General features: G+C 40.3%; 1 protein-coding gene across 1 annotated transcript; it reads right to left on the reverse strand.

Moving 5' to 3' along the window:
- Positions 1 to 156: 156 nt before the first annotated feature.
- LOC126798187 (uncharacterized) lies at positions 157 to 17,268 on the reverse strand. The gene is made up of 7 exons (XM_050525070.1): positions 17,206 to 17,268; positions 15,500 to 16,260; positions 15,098 to 15,410; positions 12,963 to 13,052; positions 12,394 to 12,465; positions 11,170 to 12,327; positions 157 to 617 (listed from the first exon to the last, which is right to left on the reverse strand). Exons 2-7 carry the CDS (start codon positions 16,256 to 16,258, stop codon positions 400 to 402), a joined length of 2,610 nt encoding a protein of 869 aa, XP_050381027.1. The 5' UTR covers positions 16,259 to 16,260; positions 17,206 to 17,268; the 3' UTR covers positions 157 to 399.
- Between the last annotated feature and the right edge of the window lie 10,260 nt (positions 17,269 to 27,528).

Here is a 27,528-nt window from a genome sequence, read left to right on the forward strand (position 1 = left end):
GATAGTTTTGAATTCGTGAAGGGTTCATCTCTGCATATCAAAATCTGGGTATGCATGTACATCTGGGCATAGATCCTCGTAGGGATGAAAACACTTCTAGACAACAATAAGACAAAATATCAGGTTTCCAAACAAGTGCATTATGAGAAGAAAAAAAGGAAAAAGAAAGAATCACTAAAGAACTGCATCCGGCAGGTTAGCAAAAGAGGCCGTTTTACCATGTACACTTGTTATGACCCTTATAAACCAAATCACCTTTGCCAGCACTCTATGCAGGTGAACCTAACTAAGCTAGGGTGAAATATCTAAAATTTTCACTCATATCCCCTCCCTAGATCGGAGTCATTGAACAAAATTTTATACGGTTAGGGTGTTGAAAATGAATAACCATGGCTAGAATCAACTCTCCCCAATGGCGCAAGGAATGCAGGGAGGACTTTTAGCTTCATCTTCAGGGGTGATAAGGTGCAAGCACTGGTCATGGAAGGTGTGCCCACACGGTAGAACAGCAACCATCGGTGCTATAGGTGGCACATAAACAGGTCCTTCTGGAGTGAAGGCAAGATCCCTCTTGCATATCATGCATTTGTACCCAATCAGTTGAGTTTCATCAGTAGCTGCAAATCAAAAGACAGACATATATCATCATCATCATATATGGTTGATCCTCACATACATCAATTAGACGATTTTAATTTTTATTTCATTTAGAACATATCAAATAATAAAACACCAACAACAGCAAAGGTTGCAAATGAAGGCATTATGGATTTTGAGCCATCAAATTGAAATATATACATGGTGCTGTATTCAAATTCATTCAGTTAGGAAAGAGAAGGAAACTCCAAACATAGCAACTCCATTAAACCTGAGCCCAATCGATATTTTAAGGTCTATGAGCATAACAATCTTGGCAAAACTGGGTCTTGGTCAATCATGGGATGGTCCCACAATCCTATAATCTCAAACTTGGAAGTAGAAGAACATCGGTTTACTAATTTCAGGTGATTGAACAGAAAACTTCATTTCGGAAGGAACAGAAAAACTGTAACAAAGGGATCATCTGAACTTCGACGCATATCATCAGAAAGGACCTAAAATGTCTTTCTAGATATGTTTAACACAGATACAGAGCTCAACTATGACAAGAAATGGGTCTATTGTCAAATTCTTGGTATTTATTGCAATTGAAAGCATTTTTATATTTTCCAAAAAAAAATAGCCGTATAAGAACTGTAAAGTAAATAGAAAAGGTAGGATAAAGACTTTAGATATGTAAAGAAAGATGCAATAGACATACCATTCCATTTTATATGAGATACTGGATCGGTCTGGCGTTGAGGCAACAGGGGTGAAACATTAAATTTTTGTCCCACTGGTGCTGTAGTGTGGGGTACAGGTGACAAAGGTGGAGCAATACATTTCCGTGGAACTGGGGAAGCCTTCTGAGATTGTGATGGGAGTGGTGATGGAGCGCTAACTTTTGATGAGAGTGATAGAGCAATCTGAGATCTAGGAGGCAAAGCAGTCCGAGGTTTTTTTGGAAGAGATGAACCTCTCAAGGATTTTGATGGCAGTGGTCGACCAATTGTGTTTAGTGACGGGTGTGAAGAAGCAATTTGGAGATGAGGTGGGCAAGAGTAACCATTCTGAGGTAAGGTTGAGAGTGACGTAGTATTGCCAATAGGTACGCGGGATGGAACAGTCATGGATGGAAGTGGGAGAGATGCACTAGTTTTGGATTGGGGAAGGTGAATGTCTGCCATCTGGGATTGGCGTTGAAGTGACTCATTACTTCTGGGTTTTGTTGGCATATAAGAATTTGTGGGTGGTAATGAGGGTATACTTGTGGCTTGGGTTTGGATGGAAGTAGCTCTCCAGGATAGGGATGGAAGTGATGAAATGTCTTTGACCTGGGGTGTGAGAGAAGTAGTCTGGGACAGGGATTGGACTAATGGAGTACTTTTAGCATGGAGTGGGAGAGAGGGAGAGGTTTGGGATAGAGATGAGAGTGATCGAGTACTTCTGGCTCGGGGTGGGAGAGATGAAGCACCCTGGGGAAAAGGTGTAAATGATGGAGCACTATCGGCATGTAGTGGGAGAGAGGGAGCAGAACGGATCAGGGATGAGAAACCTTTAACTTCGGGTGGAAGAGCAGACCTGGTCTGGGATTGGGGAAGGTTCCTTGTGGTGCTTTTAGCCTCGTGTAGGAGAGATAGAGAAGTACGATTCCGACTTGCAAAAGAAGCTTCATGGGATGAAATTTTGAGTGAAGCAACTTCCAGGGATGGAGCTTCTACGGATAGACCAGTGGGAAATTGAGTTCTTCTCGCCTTACTGGCTTCAGCATGGGAAGTAGCAGTGAATGTTTCTGCTGCAGCCCTCTTAACAGATGTTCCAACAAAAGTTCCAGAGGATTGATCTGTTGTTATATGTGCAGCTACGACACTCTCGGTGAACAGGAATTTCGAAAAGTCAGAGCGCGTCTGCTACGCCCGGTTTCTGCAGCAGGAAGATCCTGACGTTACACCGGATACTGAAGGGCTAGCGATCACGATGTTGCGACGCGTCATGTCTAAGAAGGCGGCAGCCTCTACAAAGAAAGTAAATGTCGCAGCGCAGCGAGTCGAGGATTCGTCCGCGGTTGTGGACCTGTCCATTCCCCTGCACGCGAACCTGCCAAATGAGCAGGGATTACCACGCCGCAGTGATGCGGAAGGAGTTGGCCGTATCGATGCCTATCCGCATCTGGCTGATCCGGCGGTGTCGCTTGAGACTGGTAGGAAGAAGAAGCCGCAGAAGGCGAGCGCATCTTCGAAAAGAGCAAAGTCATCTGTTGCCCCCGAGGATGTGGAGGATGCGGCAGTGGAGGCTCCGCCTCCTAAAAGACAGAGGACTACGCAGCTGGCGCCACTCACCTTCACGGAGTCTCGGGTTTTCGAGGATCTGTCTGCCTTGGACCGCAGTCCTCTGAGCCAGCTAGGAGCTCCGGAACTGGAGAAACTGGTGTTGTTAAGCCAGCGCGCCGGGCTCGGGGGTTTGAGGCGACCTGAAGGATCTGGTCTGGACCTGCGGAGTCCCCTCGGTCTTGCTGCCACGAGGGCAGCGAAGATGGTTTTTAACTTGCTTGATGCGGAGCGGGATGCTCTGGAGGCACAGCGCCATCTCGCCGAAGTGGTTGAACGAGACAGCACCCGTGAGACAAGGGTGTTGCTGCTGGAAAATGACTTGGCCAATGCTAGGGCCAAGTTGGAAAATGCGGCGAACCTCCAGGAGGACCTTCGGCAGGAGGTTGCCCGTCGAGAGGTAGCGGAGTCACTTGCCCGAGAAGCGGCGGCGGAGAGGGATGCGGCGCAGTCTGCCCTTGTGGATGCAGAGGAGCTTGTTAGAAGGATGAGCGAGGAGGCAGAAGCTGAGAGGGCCCGCGTAGCAGAGGAGGCTGCGTCTAGCGCCGTGACTGCCTTCAAATCATCCATGGAGATGACTAAGTACTTGGAAGGGTACTATGTCACGGCTGTGGGTGACATGATAGCGCAGTTCCAGGAGCTGGAGATGCTGGATCCCGCGGACTACGAGGTCCGGCTGTCGGAGAAGGGTTTGGAACCGCCGCCCATGCCACATGAAGTGACTCCGCCCTTTTCGCAGCCTGCTTCTACTGCGGAGGCCGAAGGTGGTAAGGAAATTTCTAACTCTTCTTCATCTGGTTTTTCTTGTGATAATGACAGGTCTGATTCTAATCCGGAGACTCCCTCTCCTACTCCTCCTTCTCAGAGCATCAGGATGCACAACCGCCGCAAGGCGAATCGGGGGAAGCGGCGGGGCTAGAAGCTGCGAGTACCGGCGATGCGGTCTGAGCAACGCTGGCGTACCTAGTTGCGGGGGAGGAGTAGGATAGGGTGATAAGATCGTTGTAATGCGTCTCTTGTCGCCGTAGTCTTTATGTTTCTGTAATTTTTTTTTTTTTTTTTTTGCATTTTCTGTAACGGCCTTTGTGCCGAACTTGCTATCTTTTGATGAATAGAAGTTCTTTTGACCCGTGTTTTTTTTATATTATTGCCGTAGCAATATTGTGGTTGTTTTGTGCTTTTGGCTGTATGCTTAATTCTATCTTTGTTGTGCGCACAATGAAATTGTCTGTCGAAGGAATTTAATTGCCATAGTACGCTAGCGTAATAAGGATCAATGGTTTGAAAAATTCCTCATTTCATTGATAGCCTGGCCGTAGCCATTTTGTACAAAGATAGCTAAAGCAGCGCGCCAAAAGCACTCAAACAGTTGGTCCTTGTGCTACGGATGGACTCTTACTTGTAATAGTACTTGAGTTGTTCCATGTTCCAAGGATGGGCTAATTTGTCTCCGTACTTGTCTTCTAGGCAGTACGTGTTTGGGGCTATGATTTGGACGACTTTATATGGTCCATCCCATCTCGGGCGTAGTCCAGTGACCTTTGTTTGGATCTTCTTTAGGACCCAGTCGCCTACTTGTAGTGTCCTGTTCTTGACTCTCGAGTTATAGAAACGTGCCACGCGCTGTTTGTTCTGGATGTTATGGCGATGCGCTGTGATGCGTTTCTCTTCCAAGAGATCTTTATCAAGGTGTATACTGTCCGAATTGGTTTCGGGGTCAAATAGTGAAACCCGTTGTGTTGGCTGAATTACTTCGATGGGTAGAACTGCTTCCGTGCCATACATTAAGCAAAAAGGAGTTTCGCCCGTGGCTTCTGTTGGTGTGGTACGGATTGCCCATACTACCTCGTCGAGTTTTTCTGGCCAAAGTCCTTTAGCTTCACCCAACTTTTTCCGAAGAAGGCTTTTAATCAATTTGTTGGCGGCTTCTACTTGCCCATTGGTTTTTAGATGTGCTACGGATGCGAATTTGAGCTTAGTTCCTCTTGCCTTGCACCAAGTGATGAGGTACTCGTTGTTGAACTGCGTGCCGTTATCTGTGATGATAGACTCCGGCGTACCGTGACGGTAGAAGATGTTGCGTTGCAGGAAGTTTTGAACCTTCTCGGTTGTTATGGCCGTCAGGGGCGCAGCTTCAATCCATTTGGAATGATAATCGATACATACAATGACCCACTTGAATTGACATTTCCCGACGGGTAATGGGCCAATCAGATCCATTCCCCAAAGGCAGTTGATCCACGGGCTGACTATGTAGGATAGTGGTTCGGAGGGTAGGCGTGGTATGGGTCCATGGATTTGACATTTGTGGCAAGACCTGGCGAGCTCCTGTGCATCGGAGGCTAATGTGGGCCAATAATATCCTGTGCGGAGTGTTTTTGCGGCCAATGCGCGGCTGCCGTAATGGTTGCCACAATCACCGCTGTGGATTTCGTTCAAGATCTGCTTGCCTTCTTTGGTTGTGACGCACTTGAGGTCAGCATTCAGCAGACCTTGGCGATAGAGTGTGTTGTTCCGCAGGTAATATCTTATCGCCCGTCTCCTTAGTTGTTTTGCCATGGTCTCGTCTTCTGGTAGCTTGCCGTTGCACTTGAATGCTACTATCTCATCCATCCACGAGGCTTGGTCGCGCTCTATCTGGCATATCTGTTGCAAGGTCTGGTGAATGGAGGGATGGTGGAGAATTTCGACCCTGGTATCCTTGTGGCATTGGTGGGGTTGCGCCGTGGCGAGTCTTGCTAAGGAGTCCGCTCTTGCGTTATTGGCCCTCGGTATTTGATTGATGTGGTAGAATTCGAACCGCTTTAATAATGTTGTGGCATACGCCAGGTAGGCTGCTAGTTGCTCATCCTTAGCAGTGAAGGACCCGGTGATTTGATTGACTACGAGCTGAGAATCACTGAACACATTAATGCTAGTGGCACCCGTGCTTAGGGCTAATTGTAGTCCTGCAATCAGTGCTTCGTACTCCGCTACATTGTTGGAGGCGGCAAAGTTGAATTTTAAAGCATACTCGAGTTCGAGTCCCCCCGGTCCGCTCAAGATGATCCCCGCTCCGCTAGATTTTGCGCAGCTAGAGCCATCTACGTGCAAATTCCATGGCGAAATACTGACGGGGTTGATGACATTATCTGGTTCCACTTCCACCGTATCTCGGGGGATCATTTCTGCTATGAAATCGGCTACGGCCTGTCCTTTTATGGCGGGTCGTGGCCTGTATTCAATGTCGAATTCTGTCAGCTCGATAGCCCATTTGCTGAGTCGCCCGGAGTGTTCTGGATTCTGTAGTACTTGTTTGAGAGGTTGATTTGTGAGTACGTGGATGCTGTGAGCTTGGAAATAGTGGCGCAGTCGTCTGGCTGCTACGATGAGCGCGAGGGCTAATTGCTCCAATGTTGGGTATCTTGTCTCTGAGCCGTTCATAGCTCGTCCTGCGTAAAAAACTGGTAGTTCTTTAGTTCCATCACGGCGAACTAAGGCACTGCTGACCGCGGTTGTGGATACTGCGAGGTAAAGGTACAGGGGTTCACCCGGCTGCGGGGTTGACAGTAATGGTACTGCGGCGAGGTAATCTTTTAATCCCTGAAAGGCCTCTTGGCAGTCTGGTGTCCATTCGATCAGTTTACTCTTAGAACGTCTTAACAATCTGAAGAACGGCTCACACTTGTCAGTCAGTCTTGATATGAATCTAGATAATGCCACGAGCCTGCCTTGGAGGGCTTCTACATCTTTCTTGAGTGTTGGCTGCGCCATATCTAGGATGGCTTGTATCTTTTCGGGATTTGCCTCTATGCCGCGTTGACTGACGATGTAGCCCAGGAACTTGCTTGTTGTTACGCCGAAAAAACATTTCTCCGGGTTTAATCTCATCTTGTACTTTTTGAGCACATTGAAGATGGTTCGGAGGTTGGTTACATGGTCTTCTGCTTTTATGCTTTTGGCCAGCATGTCATCGACGTACACCTCGATTTCCCGACCGATGTGTTGGTCAAACATTTGTGTGACGCAACGCACATACGTAGCACCCGCATTTTTTAATCCGAAGGGCATTACGTTGTAACAGTACAGGCCCCTATCAGTGACGAAGGTCGTAGCTTCTTGATCCGCCGGGTTCATGCGTATCTGATTGTACCCGGAGTAGGCGTCCATCATACTGAGCAATTCGTGACCTGCCGTGGCATCAATGAGCTGGTCAATTCTGGGTAGGGGGAAACTGTCTTTTGGGCATGCTTTGTTTACGTTCTTGTAATCCACACACATACGCCATTTACCGTTGGCTTTACGTACCATAACACAGTTTGAGATCCACTCAGGGTACTGTACCTCCCGGACGAACTTCATGCCTCTTAATTTGTCAACTTCCTGGCGTATCGCCGTGTTTTTTTCATCGTCGAAGCTTCGGCGCTTTTGCTTAATTGGGTGTGCGGAAGGTTTGATGTGCAATTCATGCATGATGATGTCGGGCGAGATGCCAGGCATGTCTTCATAAGACCATGCGAAGACTTCCATGTTGTCGCCCAAGAAAATTGTTAAATCTCTCTCAACAGTGGGATTGAGAGTTGCCCCAATTTTGATCTTGCGCTCCGGATGACTTGCGAATGGCGTAATGCTTTTCAATGAGGATTCGGGGTTTGCCGGAATTTTTGTCTCGTATGGCGTAGCCTTCTGCTTGCTCTTTCCCTTCGACGTTTCGCCATCTCGTGCGTCGACAACTTTGTCAGTTAAGTTTACTGTGGCGTGTACTGCCAGGATTTCGTGTCGGTTGCGCATTTGTCGAATTGCACGTGTCTGGCAATCTTTTGCCACGGATTGTGAACCCCGGACCTGTCCTGTTCCGTGCGGAGTTGGGAATTTTATGAGCATCATGTGTCCGGCGATAAAGGTTCTCATCCGGTTAAGTGTAGGTCGGCCGATGATCCCGTTGTATGAGCTGTAGGCATCGACTATGATGAATTCAGCTTCGACGCAAACTGTGCATGGTGCGGTCCCAATACGTACTGTCATATAATCCGAACCTAGGGGTTGGGTTATGTCACCAGAGAAGCTGACTAGCGGTTCGTGGTCTTGTACCAATTTCTTGCCGCTACGCTCCATTTTTTCGTAGCAGCCCTTAAATAGGACGTTGACTGCAGATCCCGTGTCGATCATCATCTTCCCTACATCCCATTGTCCGCCCAGGATTGCGTCTATGAGGAAAGCGTCGTCATTGGGTAAGGAGATGCCAATTTCCTCGTCCTCAGTGAAGGTGATCGGTTTCCATCCTTCTTTCTGTCGTTTAACGTTTCCTCCTGTGATGGCATACACCTGCCTTGGGTGATTATTGCGGTCAAGGCGCTTTTTTGCTCGGTTGGACAAGTTGGTCTTCGGGGCTCCTCCCTCTATAACGTTGATGCGGCGTAGGGTCTCGACTGCGGCAACCACATTCTGTTGTACCCTCTGTTGCGCCGGGCGAACTCCCGTGTCGCCATTGGCTCTTAATATGCGGAGGGTGCGGCAATCATTCGTGTTATGACTTCCATTTTCGTGGAATCTGCACCATTTACCAGTTTCCGCTTCGGTTTGGGGGCGTAGCGGTCTTGCTGGTTTCCTCAACGTGTCCTGATGTGCGTGGAAAAAGTCCTCCAGGGTCTCTTCCCTAGGCAGTGTGTGGTCACTACGGCGTCCCATCGCGTTAACTTGGCGGGGGTCTTTGTTGTCGTGACGTTCCTGGCCAAGTCTTCTGTTCCTGTCCCGGCCCCTGTGCCGATCGTTGTTACGCGCATCACGGTGATTGGCTTGATGCCACTCTCTCTTCCTGCCTTTGCTATGGTCTTCTGTGTTTGGGAAGAGCTCGCGCTGGAGGGGGACTGTGTGTGTAGATGTTTGCGTCATAGTAGTTTTGTCTGATGGTACTGGGGTCCGCTTCTCTCCGTATGTGACGTATTCTGCCTGAGCGTATCGTACTGCTTCAGTCATGATGTCATCGTATGTGGCGCCGCGCATTCGAGGGTCCACATTAATGTGGAACAAGAAGTTCTCTGACCGTAGTCCTTCCTTAAAAGCAGCCAAGGCGAGCGTTTTGTTCAGGTTCCGACATCTGGATGCTGCAGTCTGCCATCGCATGACGAAGGTGCCCAATGTTTCTCTGCTTTCTTGTTTTACTTGAAATAGGCCATCAGTTGTGTGGGCGGCCCCGGCCATGAGTATAAACCGATTAAGGAATGCTGTGGTTAACTGCGCGAAGGAATCCATGGAGTTCGCTGGTTGTTCAAAGAACCAATTCATGGCATCCCCATCTAAGGTTTCGCTGAATAGGTGGCATAAGGTGGCGTCGTCGAATTCTCTACTGGCAGTGACTTTTTTGAAGTTATCAATGTGCCGGAATGGATCGCCTTCACCTGTGTACGGCGTGATTTTTGGGCTCTTGGATTGAGAAGGACGCACGGTGTTCATTATTCTCGTAGTGAATGGGCCTGGCCTGGCTGCGAACACTGGTTGGCACCGTGGATTGGCATCCCGTTGTTCTATCGCTGTTAGCCGCTGCAAGATCAGGGCTAGCGTGGCAGACTCGCTGTTGTGAGCAGCTGTGGGGGGTCTGGAGCGGGAGGTGACGCTTGTGCTTCCTTCCTCACGGTTATGGATACGCCGTGGTGATGGTGGCCGTTTCTTGGCGAGTTCGGAGGGGGTCAAGCTGATACTTAAGCGAACTTGTTCTCGTCCTCTTGTTTGCGCGCTGCCCTCGCGATTTGACTCCTCATGTAAATGACTGCGCTCAGCCCGTTCGAGCTGTGTCCGTATCCTGTCAAGTTCGCTCTGAAGAGCTGCTGCTTTCTCGCGTTCCAGTACCTCGCGCTGCTGGCAATCGGCTAGGTCGCGAGCCATGCTTTCCATTCTTGCGGCGGTTGCCGGATCTGTAGTTGCATTGGTACTAACGACTGTTCCGGGTGTAGGTGTGAGGATGAAAGGGTCGTTGGCGGAGGGTAGAGGGTGGTTGAGGCTAAGGTCTGTGACGTCTTCGATGTGACCGCCTGCCGGAGTAGAGGGGGACGGATTCGTAGTGCCCATGTCGAAGTGTAGTTGTTTGGCTAGGTGTTGCATGGGATGTTTTTTTTTTTGTTTGACTTTTTGTTGCGGTTTCCCACAGACGGCGCCAATGTTAATGCTGTGATTATACTTGATTCAGTACGCCGTGCTCCACGTCTATGTAGTACGCCGTACTTCCGATCACTTCCCTGCCACGGGTAACATACGTCGTTAGAGTAGAGACCACGGCGGCGTGGTCTTCGACTCTCCGACGCTCAAGTCAGGGCAATGATAATTCGTGCAGAGTGATGGTAGGAAGTTTAGTGTACTTACCTTGTAAGGTCAAGAGTCTGACCTTTTATTGTTGAGTTGAAGTGGATCGTTTACTTGCCATTCGATGTGGGACGACGTCCGATTAAGGTGCTCTCTGGAGCCTTCTTTGAGATGCGCGTGAGGGCACGTCCGTAGTCAGTTTGGGCCGTGGGGAGGCCCGTTGTGTAGTTAGCGCGGCTGACTTGCTGTTAGTGTTGTAGGATTGTGCTATACGTTAGCTTTAATGCGCTGGTAGTTGTGCTGATTATGGCGGGCATAAGCCTATGCCAACAATCATCATCATATATGGTTGATCCTCACATACATCAATTAGACGATTTTAATTTTTATTTCATTTAGACCATATCAAATAATAAAACACCAACAACAGCAAAGGTTGCAAATGAAGGCATTATGGATTTTGAGCCATCAAATTGAAATATATACATGGTGCTGTATTCAAATTCATTCAGTTAGGAAAGAGAAGGAAACTCCAAACATAGCAACTCCATTAAACCTGAGCCCAATCGATATTTTAAGGTCTATGAGCATAACAATCTTGGCAAAACTGGGTCTTGGTCAATCATGGGATGGTCCCACAATCCTATAATCTCAAACTTGGAAGTAGAAGAACATCGGTTTACTAATTTCAGGTGATTGAACAGAAAACTTCATTTCGGAAGGAACAGAAAAACTGTAACAAAGGGATCATCTGAACTTCGACGCATATCATCAGAAAGGACCTAAAATGTCTTTCTAGATATGTTTAACACAGATACAGAGCTCAACTATGACAAGAAATGGGTCTATTGTCAAATTCTTGGTATTTATTGCAATTGAAAGCATTTTTATATTTTCCAAAAAAAAATAGCCGTATAAGAACTGTAAAGTAAATAGAAAAGGTAGGATAAAGACTTTAGATATGTAAAGAAAGATGCAATAGACATACCATTCCATTTTATATGAGATACTGGATCGGTCTGGCGTTGAGGCAACAGGGGTGAAACATTAAATTTTTGTCCCACTGGTGCTGTAGTGTGGGGTACAGGTGACAAAGGTGGAGCAATACATTTCCGTGGAACTGGGGAAGCCTTCTGAGATTGTGATGGGAGTGGTGATGGAGCGCTAACTTTTGATGAGAGTGATAGAGCAATCTGAGATCTAGGAGGCAAAGCAGTCCGAGGTTTTTTTGGAAGAGATGAACCTCTCAAGGATTTTGATGGCAGTGGTCGACCAATTGTGTTTAGTGACGGGTGTGAAGAAGCAATTTGGAGATGAGGTGGGCAAGAGTAACCATTCTGAGGTAAGGTTGAGAGTGACGTAGTATTGCCAATAGGTACGCGGGATGGAACAGTCATGGATGGAAGTGGGAGAGATGCACTAGTTTTGGATTGGGGAAGGTGAATGTCTGCCATCTGGGATTGGCGTTGAAGTGACTCATTACTTCTGGGTTTTGTTGGCATATAAGAATTTGTGGGTGGTAATGAGGGTATACTTGTGGCTTGGGTTTGGATGGAAGTAGCTCTCCAGGATAGGGATGGAAGTGATGAAATGTCTTTGACCTGGGGTGTGAGAGAAGTAGTCTGGGACAGGGATTGGACTAATGGAGTACTTTTAGCATGGAGTGGGAGAGAGGGAGAGGTTTGGGATAGAGATGAGAGTGATCGAGTACTTCTGGCTCGGGGTGGGAGAGATGAAGCACCCTGGGGAAAAGGTGTAAATGATGGAGCACTATCGGCATGTAGTGGGAGAGAGGGAGCAGAACGGATCAGGGATGAGAAACCTTTAACTTCGGGTGGAAGAGCAGACCTGGTCTGGGATTGGGGAAGGTTCCTTGTGGTGCTTTTAGCCTCGTGTAGGAGAGATAGAGAAGTACGATTCCGACTTGCAAAAGAAGCTTCATGGGATGAAATTTTGAGTGAAGCAACTTCCAGGGATGGAGCTTCTACGGATAGACCAGTGGGAAATTGAGTTCTTCTCGCCTTACTGGCTTCAGCATGGGAAGTAGCAGTGAATGTTTCTGCTGCAGCCCTCTTAACAGATGTTCCAACAAAAGTTCCAGAGGATTGAACAGCCCTATTAATTTTGGTATTTGGAATTTCTTGACCTGAAAATGGACAGTTAGAAAATAGCAAAAAAAAATTTAGACTCGAAAGTTTTATATAGTAATTACCTGTTATCACAGATCCTGGAAGGTTTGAAGAAGATAGAACAGCGCCAACAACTTCAGGCTGATAAGGATTACCTGCAACCAGCATTTCCCACCATCACACAAGATTACAAATTTCTTGACAGAGTGCCAATCTGTGTCCTAAACTAGAAGACATACCCGCATCAACTCTAGCATAATGATCACACAGTATTTTACATCACCATTTTAAACTGTTGTGAATTCCTTTGTATATCAATCAGCTATAGAGGAAACTAGGAAAACAACTTATTGTAATAATTTCAATTATGCATCAAGTAAAACATAGCTGCTGAATAACTATGTATGGCTAAGATAACCCCCCTACAACCAATTTAGGATTTATACTTTTTACTATAATTTAAAGATGGCCAAACAATAATCTTATTTTCAAAGAAAAGCATATAAAAGCCTTCATCATATATCAAGTCCAGAAAATATGTTGTTCGCTCTTCTCTCCCAATGAAAAAAAAAAGAACCTAATGCTGAGAAAAGGAAGTAATTTGTAGTACAAAGCAGGCATTGCTAAAATATTAGAGTTGGAATGACCATACTAGGTAGCTGGCTGAACCTGAATTCTTCTGGAAAAGGACCTCGTCCAGGACCTTGTGCAGCAACACCCTCATTAACTGTGACGGGCTTCCCTAAAGAGAGTTGCAGAGTGTGTCAGCAGGGAAGCTACAGAAAATGTGAAGTTTATCAAAATCTACTATAGGACATAAGCATCTAAAAATTGTTGCAACCAAACTCAGAAACAATGGTTTAAAATTCAAACACATTCAATATCTAATACAACAATTACTTCATACAAACATGATAAAATACAAGATAGAATAATGTCAGGCATGGCGGTTTACTGATGTTGATAAATATGACTCGGCAAATTTTGTGTATTCAATTTGAATAATAATGAGACAAGGTTTTTGTTAACTACATTATTTATTCCCATGTATGATTGATGAAGCTCCTGAAATGTTACCCAATATAAAGAGGGAGTGCAAGCAATGCCATGCAAAAGGCATAAATTTCAATTACAGTCAATAATATCAGTTCATGGAGAGATGAATCTATTCAATTATTACGTAAGATTTGAGAAAGAAAAAAACTGTACAATTTTCTCTCATTGCCTATACTTCCTATGATGTTTTCCTAGTTCACACTGATGAGTCTCGCCTCACATGAATGAGCCAACTTTTTTGTTTTTTCTTCTTTTATAAAAAAGGATCAAAGGGATTCACCACCCTTGTCGTGACTCGAATCCGTGACATGAACCGGCCAACTTGTGTACAGATCTCATCTAGATTCCCGCTTCAAAAAAATATATAGTTGGAAGAACTATTGCAAGGTCTTAAGTAGAAGCAATGAAGTGTTTTAATTTTTATTTACACAAATGATGTACCACCTAAATGCTTTGAACAAGAAGAGAGATAAATCTCTAATGTGAAAATACTTCTCAGGTTATAAATGAATAGTATTAAATGTAAGTATACAATCAGTCATCCAGAAATACAATGAAAGCACTTCAGTACAAAAATACGGTGGCCACCATTTGGCCCAGAACTTCCAAGCATTTTGGCAGGACAAAACAGAGAAAAGGAAAATAGAGCTTAGGCATCGATTAGGAAATAGACAAAGAAAAGAAGTGTGGAATCAAAAAGAGGGCATGAAACTTACCACTAAAAGTTGAACAAGGTTGCTGGAACTAGGATAACTCGGTAGCCGGGTGGACAGTTACCGCCTAGCGCCTAGAAAGCGCCTAGGCGAATTATTAAATATTTATTTATTTTTATACATGTATTTAATATTATTTATATGATTAAAAATATATAATGAGCTATGAAGCACGGACACGCGGACAAGGGTCCGCCGGACACGCGAACTCAATTTGGACACGGTCCAGACACGCGAGATTGGACACGCGGACACGCACCAACTCATAATAAAAGTGAAAGTGCTTATGGTGAGAATCGAACTTTGGTCATCCAAAGCACCCAACAACTCATCAACCATTCCAACATATTCATTTTTTGTTATATTTATGCACACTTTAATATATATAAGGAGAGAAACTCATGATAAAAATAAAAATGCTTGTGGTGGGATTCGAACCTTAGTCATCCAAAAGATCCAACAAATCCTCAACCATTCCAACAGATTCAATTTTTATTATATTTATGCACACTTTAATATATATACATCTAAATACTTTCATTTAAATTAATTTTTTAATAAATATATATATATATATTAAAATAATTTTAACTGACGTGTCTACCACGTGTCCGTGTCCAAAAAGATTCGGACGACATGGTGTCAGAAAACCTAACCAATGTTCCTACAAGCCTATCATGATTATGAATTCACGTAATCACATTCCACCAGATAAAGAGAAACTGTATAAAGTTGGGGGCAGGAAATTTGATATATTTTTCACACAAGCCTAACTGTGGTGACCAAATGATTTCATGAAAGACACCAAAAGTGTCTCGCCCAACAAAAACATCAGGTATGTAACAAAATGAAACTTGTGAACCCTCTGAAACTTCAGTACCTTAAACTTGTTTTTCTAGCATGTCACCGATAATTAACGATGTAGAAAGTACCAGTCTAGAAGAGAAACTAACATATGCAACTTACATGTTTCTAGAATATATGATCACAAGAGCACAGTAATAGTATACAAACTTACCAAATAAATTGTGCAGGGAAGTGTTTCTTGTGCCTGATTCAATATAAGGCTTCGGTGACTGGTCAGACAGTGGTAGAGAAGTATGCATATTAAAACAAGGTGACAACAACAACGCATTCACCTTGCTCGATCCAGAATCAGGCAGCCTAGCTAGGGTATTATCAGCAGGTAAAATAGGTACAATTGGGTAGCCCTGGATACCGTTAAAAGGATCAATATATAAAGAACTTTTATTGCAATTCCCTTCAACTCCACGAGAGACATTCCTGTTACACGACACAAGAAGTTGTTGCTGCTTCTCAATTTGATGCATCTGAGCAATAAAAGATGAAGTTAGTCTGGACCTAGATCTACCATCATATATATTAATTTCTTATTATGAAAAGAAACATTACTACTCACATTGTTCTGAGTACCAGAAAAACTGGTAGCTACATCAGAGAAAAGGTGCAAACTTCTATTGGCATTTTGACTGCGGAATTTGTTCGACTGAGGAAGGACAACCATATCAGAAACATAACCAACATTTATATCTGATAGATCATTTGACTTGCACCCAACTTCAAGGCTTAGGCAACTCCCATCAATATCTACACCATCTAATGTGGGCCATGACATAAGGGTGCTACCTCCATCAATAGTGACGTTATCAATTAACTGAGGCCTGCTTGTATTACTATTTAAATCTCCATCCCGCTGGATACTATTTAAGGCTGCAGCTGAATCTATAGCAGATACCAAATCCCTATCACCATAAGGCTTTTGAAGATCGCAGACATTGGCCACACTATGAGGAGTCACTGAATAACCAAAGTCAGTATTCCCTTCACAACAGAGAAAATCTGAATCTGATATTGGTAAAATACCCTTCCCATATACAGAACTATCGGCAGTCATAGGATTCTGTGAGTTACCGAATGGAGTGAAATCATTCATCATATTACGACCAACCACTGACATTTGCTTAGTATCAGGGTTAGACGTTACTTCTGTCTCAGGGAGAGGAAAACATGGCACTGGCCGATCTGGCCCGGTCCTATCATCAGCTCCAACAGGCGCCCTGAACTTGGCAGCTTCATTCTTTTCAATTTCTTTGAACCATTGTAATAGTGAAGGAGATCCTGAGGGATTGTCTTCATGCTTCGACTTATCATTTGCCATTACTACAGTTGGAACTAAATACAATCAAGTCAGAAAAAAAAACACTAAATGTTTCAAACAAACCATCTGTAGTAAGACATACAGAATAGTATACATAATATACTTTTCCATGATTTTAGAGTGTCGAAGGCCAAGAAAAATTTATGAATCAAGACTATGGAGGTTGCAATTAACCGAAATCTAATAGCTACATGAACATACGTAACACCCCGAAACCACAAAACACCGATAAGAAAAGAGCTCTTCAGAAAAACAAGATCAAAGCACGCCAAGATAGTCGACCAACAAGGAGCTTACATACTTAATACAACATCCAACAAAGTGCATAATGGAATCAGAAACATGAGATAGCATGCAAATCACAAAACTGATGGAAATTCTTAATCCGAAATCAACAACACACTATCTCAAACCCGAATCTATAATCGTAAACTAAAATACAACAAAATCTGAACTCTTATTACTGTAACTTACACGAGTATGAGCCAAACACACCTCACATTGCCCAATTCAACCCTAAATCATCAATTCCAACTGTAATATCACCCGGGGATATAACAAACCGGAAAACAAATCACAAATCAAACTAAATCCACACTAAGAATTTCAAAATCTCTAATAAACCCGGACAATTTCAACCTAACAAATCTGACCGCGATAATCACTAAAATCCAACTCGATCGGACCAAAAAAGTTAATCAAGAACCGAAAATAGTAAAACAAAAACAGTATATTAATAGTGCGAGACTCGTCGCCGACGACGACTCTCACCGTCGGAGCAGCTAGGTTTAAAACCGCACTGACTGTAATCGTACCCTACAACTAGCCGAGCGAATCAAAATTGAAATCAAAATCGCACAAGAAATGGTTCAGATCGAAGAAGACGAACGATATGAGAAATCGAAATTCAAATAGCGAAGGTGAATCTGGGGGAGCATTGAGGTTACCTGAGATGGGATGACACGCAGAGAGAAGCGGAGGGCCAGTGTTGAAGAAGAGACGGAGGGCTTTGGGTTTGGCGCTGATCGAAAGCTTTTAAAGGATTCGGGTGTGGGGTCCGCGGCGATCACTTTATTATGCCACGTGGCATTATTAACAGTCCTCAGTTTGTGCAGGAGTGGCAGATGGTTCTCTAAGAAATTTGGACTCCGATCATCTCTTAACAGCAAATGCACCCACGAAGGAAGACCAGTTTCCAATTGACCGACTAATTGGTAATACCAATCTAGCATTTATCTAAAATTATGCCACAACTGAATGTACTGCACAATGACATAGAAGCATAGTTGTAATTCCAAATATTACAATTTTGAAACCAACCCAAATAATTAAGATTAATCAAAAATAAAAACAAAATTAGCCTCGTAATTACACATGGTTGCAGAATTTTGTGTTTCCTTAAAAAAATAATCATTTTATGTAATTATGTCTACGATAAAAAGTAATTTTGGGAAAAGATATTGGTAAAACATTATATTTGAGATCTTAAATAACTATCCCTCTCTTTATTTGAGAGGGTATGATAATGAAATGGCATATCTGTTAGAACATAATTTGGTGGTACTCTAGAGTCTCTGACTTTATAGTAGTAGAAATTAAAAAAAAACAAACTAAAACTTCTTCATTAATTTGCTAAAATTAAATAACCTGGAAATATCATAAAACATTGCAAATCTGAAATGCTTGAATATGCATTTGGAAGGATTGGATTGGAATGGAATATGCTAGAACTATCATACCCGTATATACTGCCATATTTTTTAGCGCTCTCTCCTACCCAATATATTTATCTATAATGCCTGGTGAGATTTGTGCTGAATCACAACTCACAATCTCACCAAAACACAAATATCACAATTCACAACCTATAATATTTTGTAATGAAGCGCAAAAAGAAACAACAAATTAGATTTGTAGAAATTGATCGAGAGAGTTCTCCCATGATTTGTCGAAATTTAGAGAGTCCCACAATTTAGCAAGGATCATTGAAAGGAGAGAAAACACTCAGTTTTTTTTAACTCTTTGGCAATTACTAATAGAATCTGTGAACAAGTTCGTTAAATTATAATAGTTTTATTTTGATATTGACAAATAATTCCATACCACTAACATCACACAAAAAAACGGATGATGTGGTATATCATTTGCTACCAAGTTCTTGTATAATTTTTTAGAATCTGAAGCATTTTCCTAATCTAAAATTAGTACTCACCTCTTGCTTACATAATGTAGGAGTAAAACCAATTTGTCTGCTAAATTTATTTATTTTTGAAATTTGAGTAACTCAAATATATAAAAAACATTACACATATCATTTTAAAAATTGATTGTACATAATTAATATATAAATGTTTTCAACAAAATCAAATCGAACATTAAAGCATGTTGTTTTTTTAAGGGTTTGGAACCCAACCTAGATGAGAGGCTCAGCTCCACGTCCTGTTCTGTTTATTAAAAACAAAAAATAAAATACATAGCAAGGGGAGCTAGACCAAAACCTTGACAAAAAAAAAAAGGAACACCAAATCTTAAACAAATAAGATACTTAAAGTAGATCATCTTACTATGAAAACCGATAATTTAGAAATTTCAATTAATTAGTTTATAAGAACTTAACGAGCACATTAGAATGACTATCATACCAAGTAAATATGTCATTGGTGAGCCCCAAATTGGTCATTTTGTCAGTCACATAATTTTCTTCCCTAAAGATATGACTACAACGAAATGACATTAGGCGGACTTTAGATAAGCAGTTGTGTCCACAGACTCTCAAGTTCCATTGACTTTAGATAAGCATTAAAGCATGTTTGAACTATTGATACTACTATCCTACCAAAATTATTTATGATTTCTGATAATAATATAATAGATCAACCTTCATATGACACGTGTAAACTACTTCTATCACGGTATCCATAAAATATATCTAGATTATGTGATAATATATTTAACCTATACATATATGACAGGTGCACTTACCATAATATTTTATCTTCCGAAATTGGTAATAAATAAGCTTCAGACTTCATTATGTATTCACTCATTCATCATTTTCTATATCTATATTTCTTTCGAACTAATTATCAATCTTAGTTTTCCTCATTCTGGAGGAAGAACTGAACCGATGGTTGTTAGATAGGGAGTGATAAAATGTGGAAGAGCTCGAATTGAACTTAAGCTATAAATTCTCAAGCGGTTGCAATAATAGCGCAATATCAATTATCAGAAATTCTTAGAGGACATGTTCTCAATATTGAAAGACACTGAGAAACACGTGGTTAAATTTATTTTGCATGATTATCTTGTCCAACGTCCAATGTAGAATAAAGCAAGATTTCATAGGCAATTCAAAATACAGATACATGTATTTACACGTATATCGATGACCTTTTCAACATCAATAGCTTTTGGGGGTACAAAGCATACGCCATCATGATACTCGGAATGCCTCCCAAACATAAAATGACGGGTGTCATGAGGATGTTTGCTTATAGTGCAACTACTTATAAATGTGGATAATCTCATCAATAAGGACTTCTACATTCTTGAATTGTCTTAAGAAATATTGTAGACAAGTCAAAAATTTAAATGATGAATGACTTATTTTTTCCTCAATTAAGTTGGCTTATATAGGCTTCTAAACAAAGGAAAATGTTGCAGTTTTCCATCCATGATTGAGAGTATAGGTTGCATGCATCCTTCACAAACGCCTGGCTGGAGCTTATGCAAGTCGAATGGGTAGACAAACTATTGTTCTTAAAGCAATGACATCTTATAAGACACATTATTTATACGTGTTCGAGCCTGTCAAAGGTGAAACTTCTTTTCTAGTTGAATTTGATGCCAACAACAAGAAATACACTAACTAACCGTTACTGTCAAGTGGATAGACTATATCAAATTGGTCGAATTTAATGAAACCAATATTAAATTTCATAACTACAAAGGAGAAACAATACTTTTGCAAAAAAAAAAAAACGAGAGGCTTCCGTAAAGTAGTAGAGATGAGTTTTGGTATTTTACAATCTTAACGGGCCATAACCAATTACTGAGTATGTATTATAAAGTAGAAACTCACACAACAATAATTTAGCATAGAGAATGTTCTATGGACCACCAACTTAAATATTCTCTGCACCGACCCATTTTCTTCATCAATCCACCGTATTTTTTCGCTAATTAAATGGATTACTTTCCATCTTTGTCTTTAAAACTTGTTTTGATTTATATAGTGCATTATATTTTATTTGGTTTTAGTTACATGATTTTGTTTTGTTTAGGTTACTCGTGAGGCCTTGTCTTTTACTAAACCAACAGGTGGAAATCGCTTCCTAGCAGACTCTTATGAAAAGTGAACTCTCCATACCGATGGCGAAAGTAGCATACTTCGACCAGTAGTTTTGTAATGTGGGAAATTTTCAAAAAGACAGTTGGCTGCACTAAATATCCAGGCGATGATGAGTCGTTTATCTGCCAAAAGTTTGGGACAAGACGCAAATGTTTGAGCTGGGGGTCATATCCTCGTCTTGACCACAGAAAATATCTTAAACATCCAAGACATTCATTTGAGTCCTCTCAAGCTCGACTATTTTCTGCTCCAAGAACCACTTGGACAATTATTACTGCTATTATTACAGCCAAAATATTTTAATTAGTGGTAAATGGTAGAGCTGTGTTTATAGTAAAACACGACTATGAACGTATTGTTTTTTCATAGATGAGGAGAAAGTAATCAAAATCAATAATTATATTTTTGCCGCATTGTGTGGGTAGTTTTGGTCACATAATAGTTTTATTTTTAATCAATGTGGACAAGGGTCACTTTTGTTTTGACTAGTGTGGGTAGTTTTGGTCACATAATAGTTTTATTTTTCATTTTGGATTATCATTTGTTCCATGCAAGTATACTAGTACCAACAATTTCTTTGACAAAAAATCAATCAATTTCACAAGGACAGAATACCTCAATTTCACAAATGAATCAACACTATTATAATAAGCCAATTAGCTCTAACATTTTCTAAATTATTTCAGTACATTGAAAAGAAAAAACTTAACTAACTAAACAACATTAGGAAACTACCCAAATTGCTATCATATGCTCCTCCACCAACTGAGAATAACATTTAATTACTCTATTCTTCAGCAACTTTACCTCTCTAACACAGGCCTTGCAAGAACAAGACTTACCTGAAGAAAAATTAAAAAAAAACAAACAATGAAAAAAAGAACCAAGAAACATTGTTATAAAAGAATGGTGAAGATGAACATAAACTAGTAATATCATTCCGTACGATGTATAATGATATGAGCACTTTGTGCGACGTTCTTAACATGTTTTTACCTCAATTTGTACTTTGCTTAGCCCTTATTATTGTATTATTGAGTCATTGAGTCGTAGTAAGAGTCTTGGGCGGTATTGGATGCATTTTTGTGCTTACATGAGTTAAAAACGCATAATTGGTCTAGAGTCTTAGTTTGAGGTAGGAATCCTTGTAGGACTATGAAACCTAGTTGGATTATGAGTCTTCATCTTTCTACATTTTGGTCGCATTGGTGATATTTTGAGAGTCATTCTTGCACTAGGATTCCTTGTTAGGTTCCGAAACTAATTATCTCTTACTTATGATTTTATTTTCTTATTTTCAGATTGGATTTAAGAGATAATAGTATAGCAAAACATGGAGAAGTCATGCACATGGAGTCCTATAATCAACAAGTCATGCAACAATTAAATAGAAGAGATAATTAAACAAAAAGAGATGGAGCCAAGTCATGCAACAATTAAATAGAAGATGATCATTAAATGAATAAAACATGGCATGATTTAGGGAATAAAACATGACATGATTTAAGGAATAAAACATGGCATGATTTAAGGAATAAAACATGGCATGATTTAGGGAATAAAACATGGCATGATTTAGGAAATAAAGCATGGCATTATTATAGGAAGAAAGAAGCAAGTTCAAACCCTCAATCTTTCCTCTATATATACATAGTTTCACCTCTCAAATAATATCACTTCTCCTTGGCAATCAAGAGCCAAACTTTTACCAAAATATTACATCAAACATCCTTCACCAAAACAACAAGCCATTCTCCCCCATATACAAATTCTATCTCCACCGAAATCACCATTGAAGACACACCTCCAAGGTTCCTACAACGTGTGATTCTCGCAACATTTCCCTTCATAGGTTTGTTCGTTTTTGATTTTCTACAATACTTTGTCTATGAAGATTGTAGTATGATGTTTGTGTGGGATTATTGTTTTGTATTAAGAATCGAAATTTTTAGATTATTTTATTAGATTTTTTTATCTTTGCCGAATTGATGGTTTCCTATAATTATTGAGTTTGTATTTCTATTGTTGTGTTCTAATTATCTTTCTCATACTTTTAGATAATTTTCAGATATGTGCATATGAATTTAGTGCTTGGATGCAGTTCCGAAGATTGTGTTTGAGTGCTAGATTCATCAAACATATTGACACAAATCGAATCATGCCCTAAGTAGGTTCGGTTTGTGTTGATTAAAATGGTAAAAATTCTGGAAATTTGCATGTGAAACCATTGTAGGTGACGCCATACATGAAATATGTCTCCAATAAAGATTTGGTACTTAAATGTAATCTGGTTTGATTTCTACTCTCTAAGTGTTATTGAATTCGATTGCATGTAAATTTAGATTAGGCCCTAAGTCAATCTAAATGTTAGTTGAAATCTTGCATAATTAGATGATCCCCTAAGACTCTAATTATTTTGGTGTCTAAAAAGTATGTAATTGATCGAATTAGAATGCATGATAGGTTCGAACTTATAATTATGTGATATACTGATAAATTTGATTTAAGTTTGTTAAAGAGAAGTCGATCATGTAAATAGTAATTTAGGATTTATTTTCATTATTAATTAATAATCAATTTCAAACCCCCATTATTTGTTAACACTAAAAGTTTAGAGTTCCCTTCAATTCCTCGGACTGAACGATCCCTGCTTATTCTATACTAATGATGACATTGTACATGGTTTATTATAAATGTTTTAATTAACGCTCTATCATATAATTTATGCATTACTAGGTGCATAGCCAATTAGATATGTGCTAGCAAGTGCGAGCAGTAGTATACTAGTTTGCCTTAATTAAACATTAGACATATATAGAGCAATAGATTTATGATATATTGAACAGATATGTGAATACAAAATCGTACTTACTGCAAAGTATATATGTTTGTTTCCATTTAATCATCATTATGAATGAATGAGACCAAATTCACAACATAATAACATGAGAACAAAGTTTGACCATATTAAAGAGTATTGTCACATATTTACAATTGCATGGACAAATGTTTACCATTCATTTAACTTAAAAAAACACAACCTGATCACTAAGTCTCGATTGATTTCTTAAAGCCCATGTGTACAAAAAGGTCATGCATATGCATGTTTCAATATCATTCACTGGTTTCATTTCAGTTTGCAACAAACAAGTTTTAAATATATGAATCAATAGAACAAAACTTTCACCAAGAGAAAACATTTATTACTTCAGAGTACCATATCACATGACAATTATTTACAAGTTAGTCCATGCCAAAACAATCTACGAGTCAAAATTATAGGCATGGTACAAAAATTACACCTTACCACCACCAGAGCATTTGAATTAATAGTTAAATTATGAAATTCTCAAATTAACAAAGACATATTACCTGCGCAGCCAAGCAATCTGGAAATTTTGAATTCAAACTGTTGAAGCCTCCAAACAACACCCAACTAGCAACAAAACAAAAAGGGCTTAAGCATTTAAATATTTCCAATAGGTTCTGACCAAGCACACATAGAAAATAACAATGTTCTTGCCAATATCATATGATACCAATATCACAATTAGCAACAGAGTTTGCTGGTTTTCATATTTAGGAAATCCTAAGCACATCTTCTAAAAGGTAGATCCATTTCATCCAAATTTGGAGCCCTATAAAATATCAAAGCATCAGAATTACTTAAAGTGTTAGCATATGGCAAAAATTGCTAGAGAAACATGAGTTTGATATACATACAACTCTTTAATCAAAATTAAAGAATCCATCTACAAGTTCTCACTTAACATAAGCAACACACTACAAGTTCTCAACTCTTTAATCCAAAATATCATCACAAGAAAAACCTTATTTTCACTTCATATCCGGATATGGCTCGAGCAATGGTGGAAGAGCCCTATCAAAAATAATGAAAATGGTAGAAGAGGGTTCAACTAACACCTTAGAGCTAAGCTAGATACAGATTTCATTTGCCTACTCTTTTTTCATGTAGGATTAAGTCTAGACGTCTACTGATATTAAGCATCAAACTTTTACAACAAAATCTAGAGACATGTGAATGTTTTTTCTGATTCTTTTGTTGGACCAGTGCTTAATAATAATTAGTAAACACGTCACATAGTGAAATCACCACTCATTTGATAGATGAAATAAAACCCAACCACAAATCGAGTTCAAAAACCAAAATCAAGTTCAACAATATATTCAGATTACCCAATTTCAAATAATTCAAATCCTAGAAAACCCCCAAATGTTGTGATTCGAAACCTAGAAAACCCAGAAAATGTTGAAACCCAGAAAACCTCGAAACCCAGAAAATCCTCACACCCGAAAATCGCATGTCAACTAAGTATGAGTGTGCCAAAACCTTAGCTCTCAAGCCTGTAAAGGAGGAGCAAACTTGTAACAGATAAGAAGAAAATCATTTTGAAATTGAATTTGGAACCCACCTCATTATTGCCAGAAGATGGAGGTCGAAGAGCACAAAGCTTGCAGCTCTTTTGCTGGTGCTCTCGACGCCAGATTCTGGAAAGAACTTACCCTAGCTTGGTTTAAACCAGACAGAGGAGATGATCAACCGAGGCAAGCTCGATCGGTCGCCGGAGACGTCGTTGGCAGAGAGAGAGGAAGAAAGAAAGGGAGAGCCGGAGAGGTGTGGCCAAGAGAGAGAAGAAGGAAAAATGGAAGCTGAAGGGTTTCATCTCTTCGCTATTTATAGGACTAAAAGTGCAAAGATGAAAGTACCCTTGCGGACAATTTCAGAATAGCCTTATCATTTTTGTCGATTATGGGCAAATGAGTCCAAAGTTATTATTTTGACAATTTTCTCCCATCGACAACTTCAAATTGACCAACTCACTTCGATTCGCTTCGATGAATCCTTTGCACTTTTATAAGTTCTAATTTTCCTTACGATTAAACGTGTTCATCGAACTTTGTCAATAACATCTTTAGCTGATCTTCCATTCTAAATTATTAACATTCTTTAATAAGGTAGTTAAAAATACAAGGGCGCATTGATTTCAGTCGGATTGAAAAGATGAGTTAATTAATTGTGGTGGTGAGTTGAGATGGTGGCAGGAGTTTGTGTTTTTGACACCGTTATAAGAGGATCAGAGGAGGGAAATATAAATAAGAGCTCATGAGTGATTTGGGGAAAATCTTTTAAGTGTGAAAAAAGTATTTTAAATCTTAAGTGAAGACATAGTTTGAGTTTTTAAGACAATTTAATTATTTTCAAAAAACCATTGTTAGTCATTCCTTGAGACAATGCATCTAAACCTCTGAATGAACCATTGTAAATCAAATATTGTCTAAATTAATTCAGACAATACTTTGGAAAATAAGAAAAATTATTGTCCTAAATCTGGGTATAGACAATATTGTCTATAAAACCATTGTCTGCGCTTGAATTTCAGACAATGCTTTTTTTGAAACCATTATCTGAATTTTCAGACAATGGATTTTTTTCCTTGCATTGTCTATCCGACATTTTGGCCTAGTGAGAGTAAAAACCATACCAGTCAAATTATTCTTATGCAAATTGGACCAGTTCTAAATAATGTGTGAGACGAGATAGATCTAATTCACAAACAAAATATGATAGTTGCGGGCGGAGCATGATAGAGGAAGTGGTTTTTGAATTCACAGATCCTCTATTATAAGGAAATCACTTCAGTACAAAGGATGCAGAATATCTCATTTTCTTGGCTGAAGCAATTACTTTGTCAAGTTTTCACAGCTTTTGGACTAGAGAGATGATGATCTATGCTACTCTCTGCAAGGAAGGTCAAAAAAATATATGCTCGTATCTACACGTGATAAAACATCTTACTCTTGCTTATACTCGTTTTTAAGAATATTTCGTAAAGAATCTGTTATGTGTGCACTATTCTCTTCAAGATGAAAGAGATCTTAAGAAAAAAATTGGAAGGAAGTTGATTCACAGTAAGTTATGTGATTTAGTGACTTTTCATGTTTTCAGAGTGATTTGCAGCTCACGTACCATAATAAGGGTACTTGAGTTTCGTGATGCTACTATAATGGACAAGGCTATAGAGATTCTGTAAGCTGACGTCAATGGGTATGAATTCCACAAATCTTCGGCTAATGTTCTAAACCATTGGAACAAATAATTTGCAGCTGCTATATGTAGTGGTAGTGACCTTTTATAATCTTTTTTTATAAATCTGAACTGAAATGATTGGTAGCATACTATATATTTTGCAATTCTTTTGTCTATTTCACCCTTGGTATCACTTGTGCGATTGTCAATTCATCTAGATGGATTTTGACTTTAGGTGCCCTTAGATATGTTATCTCAAGAAAAAAAAAGTTACTCGTTATTTAGGAATGAGAATTGATCATCTAAACTTTCACATGGTCTGTACTAACCCGAATTTTCGAACCTTATTTGTTTTTTTTTTTTGTAATTTCTCAGAAATTATTTTAATGATGTTTGGAGTGAATTCTGATTCTACGCCTTCTGAATTAGTTTTTTTTTTTTGCGAAAAAAGCGATTCCGAAAGTAAAAAGTCGAAAAACATGTAAGTTTCGTTAACCAAAAGTTGACTTTTAAATCCGTAAAAATTTTGTGAAAACTTTCTTCATGAAAATTGTAGAGTTTGACGATATGCGTTTGTAGACACGTGGTACACATAAAACAGAGAACATAGGTGAAAGTTATGAATCAAAAATGGTGTGGGACATTTTTGGCAATGGCAAATATATAGGTAGAAAGAAGAAACCCTAGAAGAGAAAAATCAAAAATTGAAAAAGAACATCGCGCCTGTTTCTCTCTCCCCGACCCTTTCTCTTTCTCCCAAAAATCATCTCCAGCACGGTTCTCCACATTTCGGCCATCAATACGGCCGCCACCGGTCCCATTAGAACCGTCTGCTTCCAAGCTTTCGATCGAACCCCCTCCCAAGCCACA

Source organism: Argentina anserina, chromosome 6 (assembly GCF_933775445.1).
Source record: "Argentina anserina chromosome 6, drPotAnse1.1, whole genome shotgun sequence".
Classification (NCBI taxonomy): Eukaryota; Viridiplantae; Streptophyta; class Magnoliopsida; order Rosales; family Rosaceae; genus Argentina; species Argentina anserina.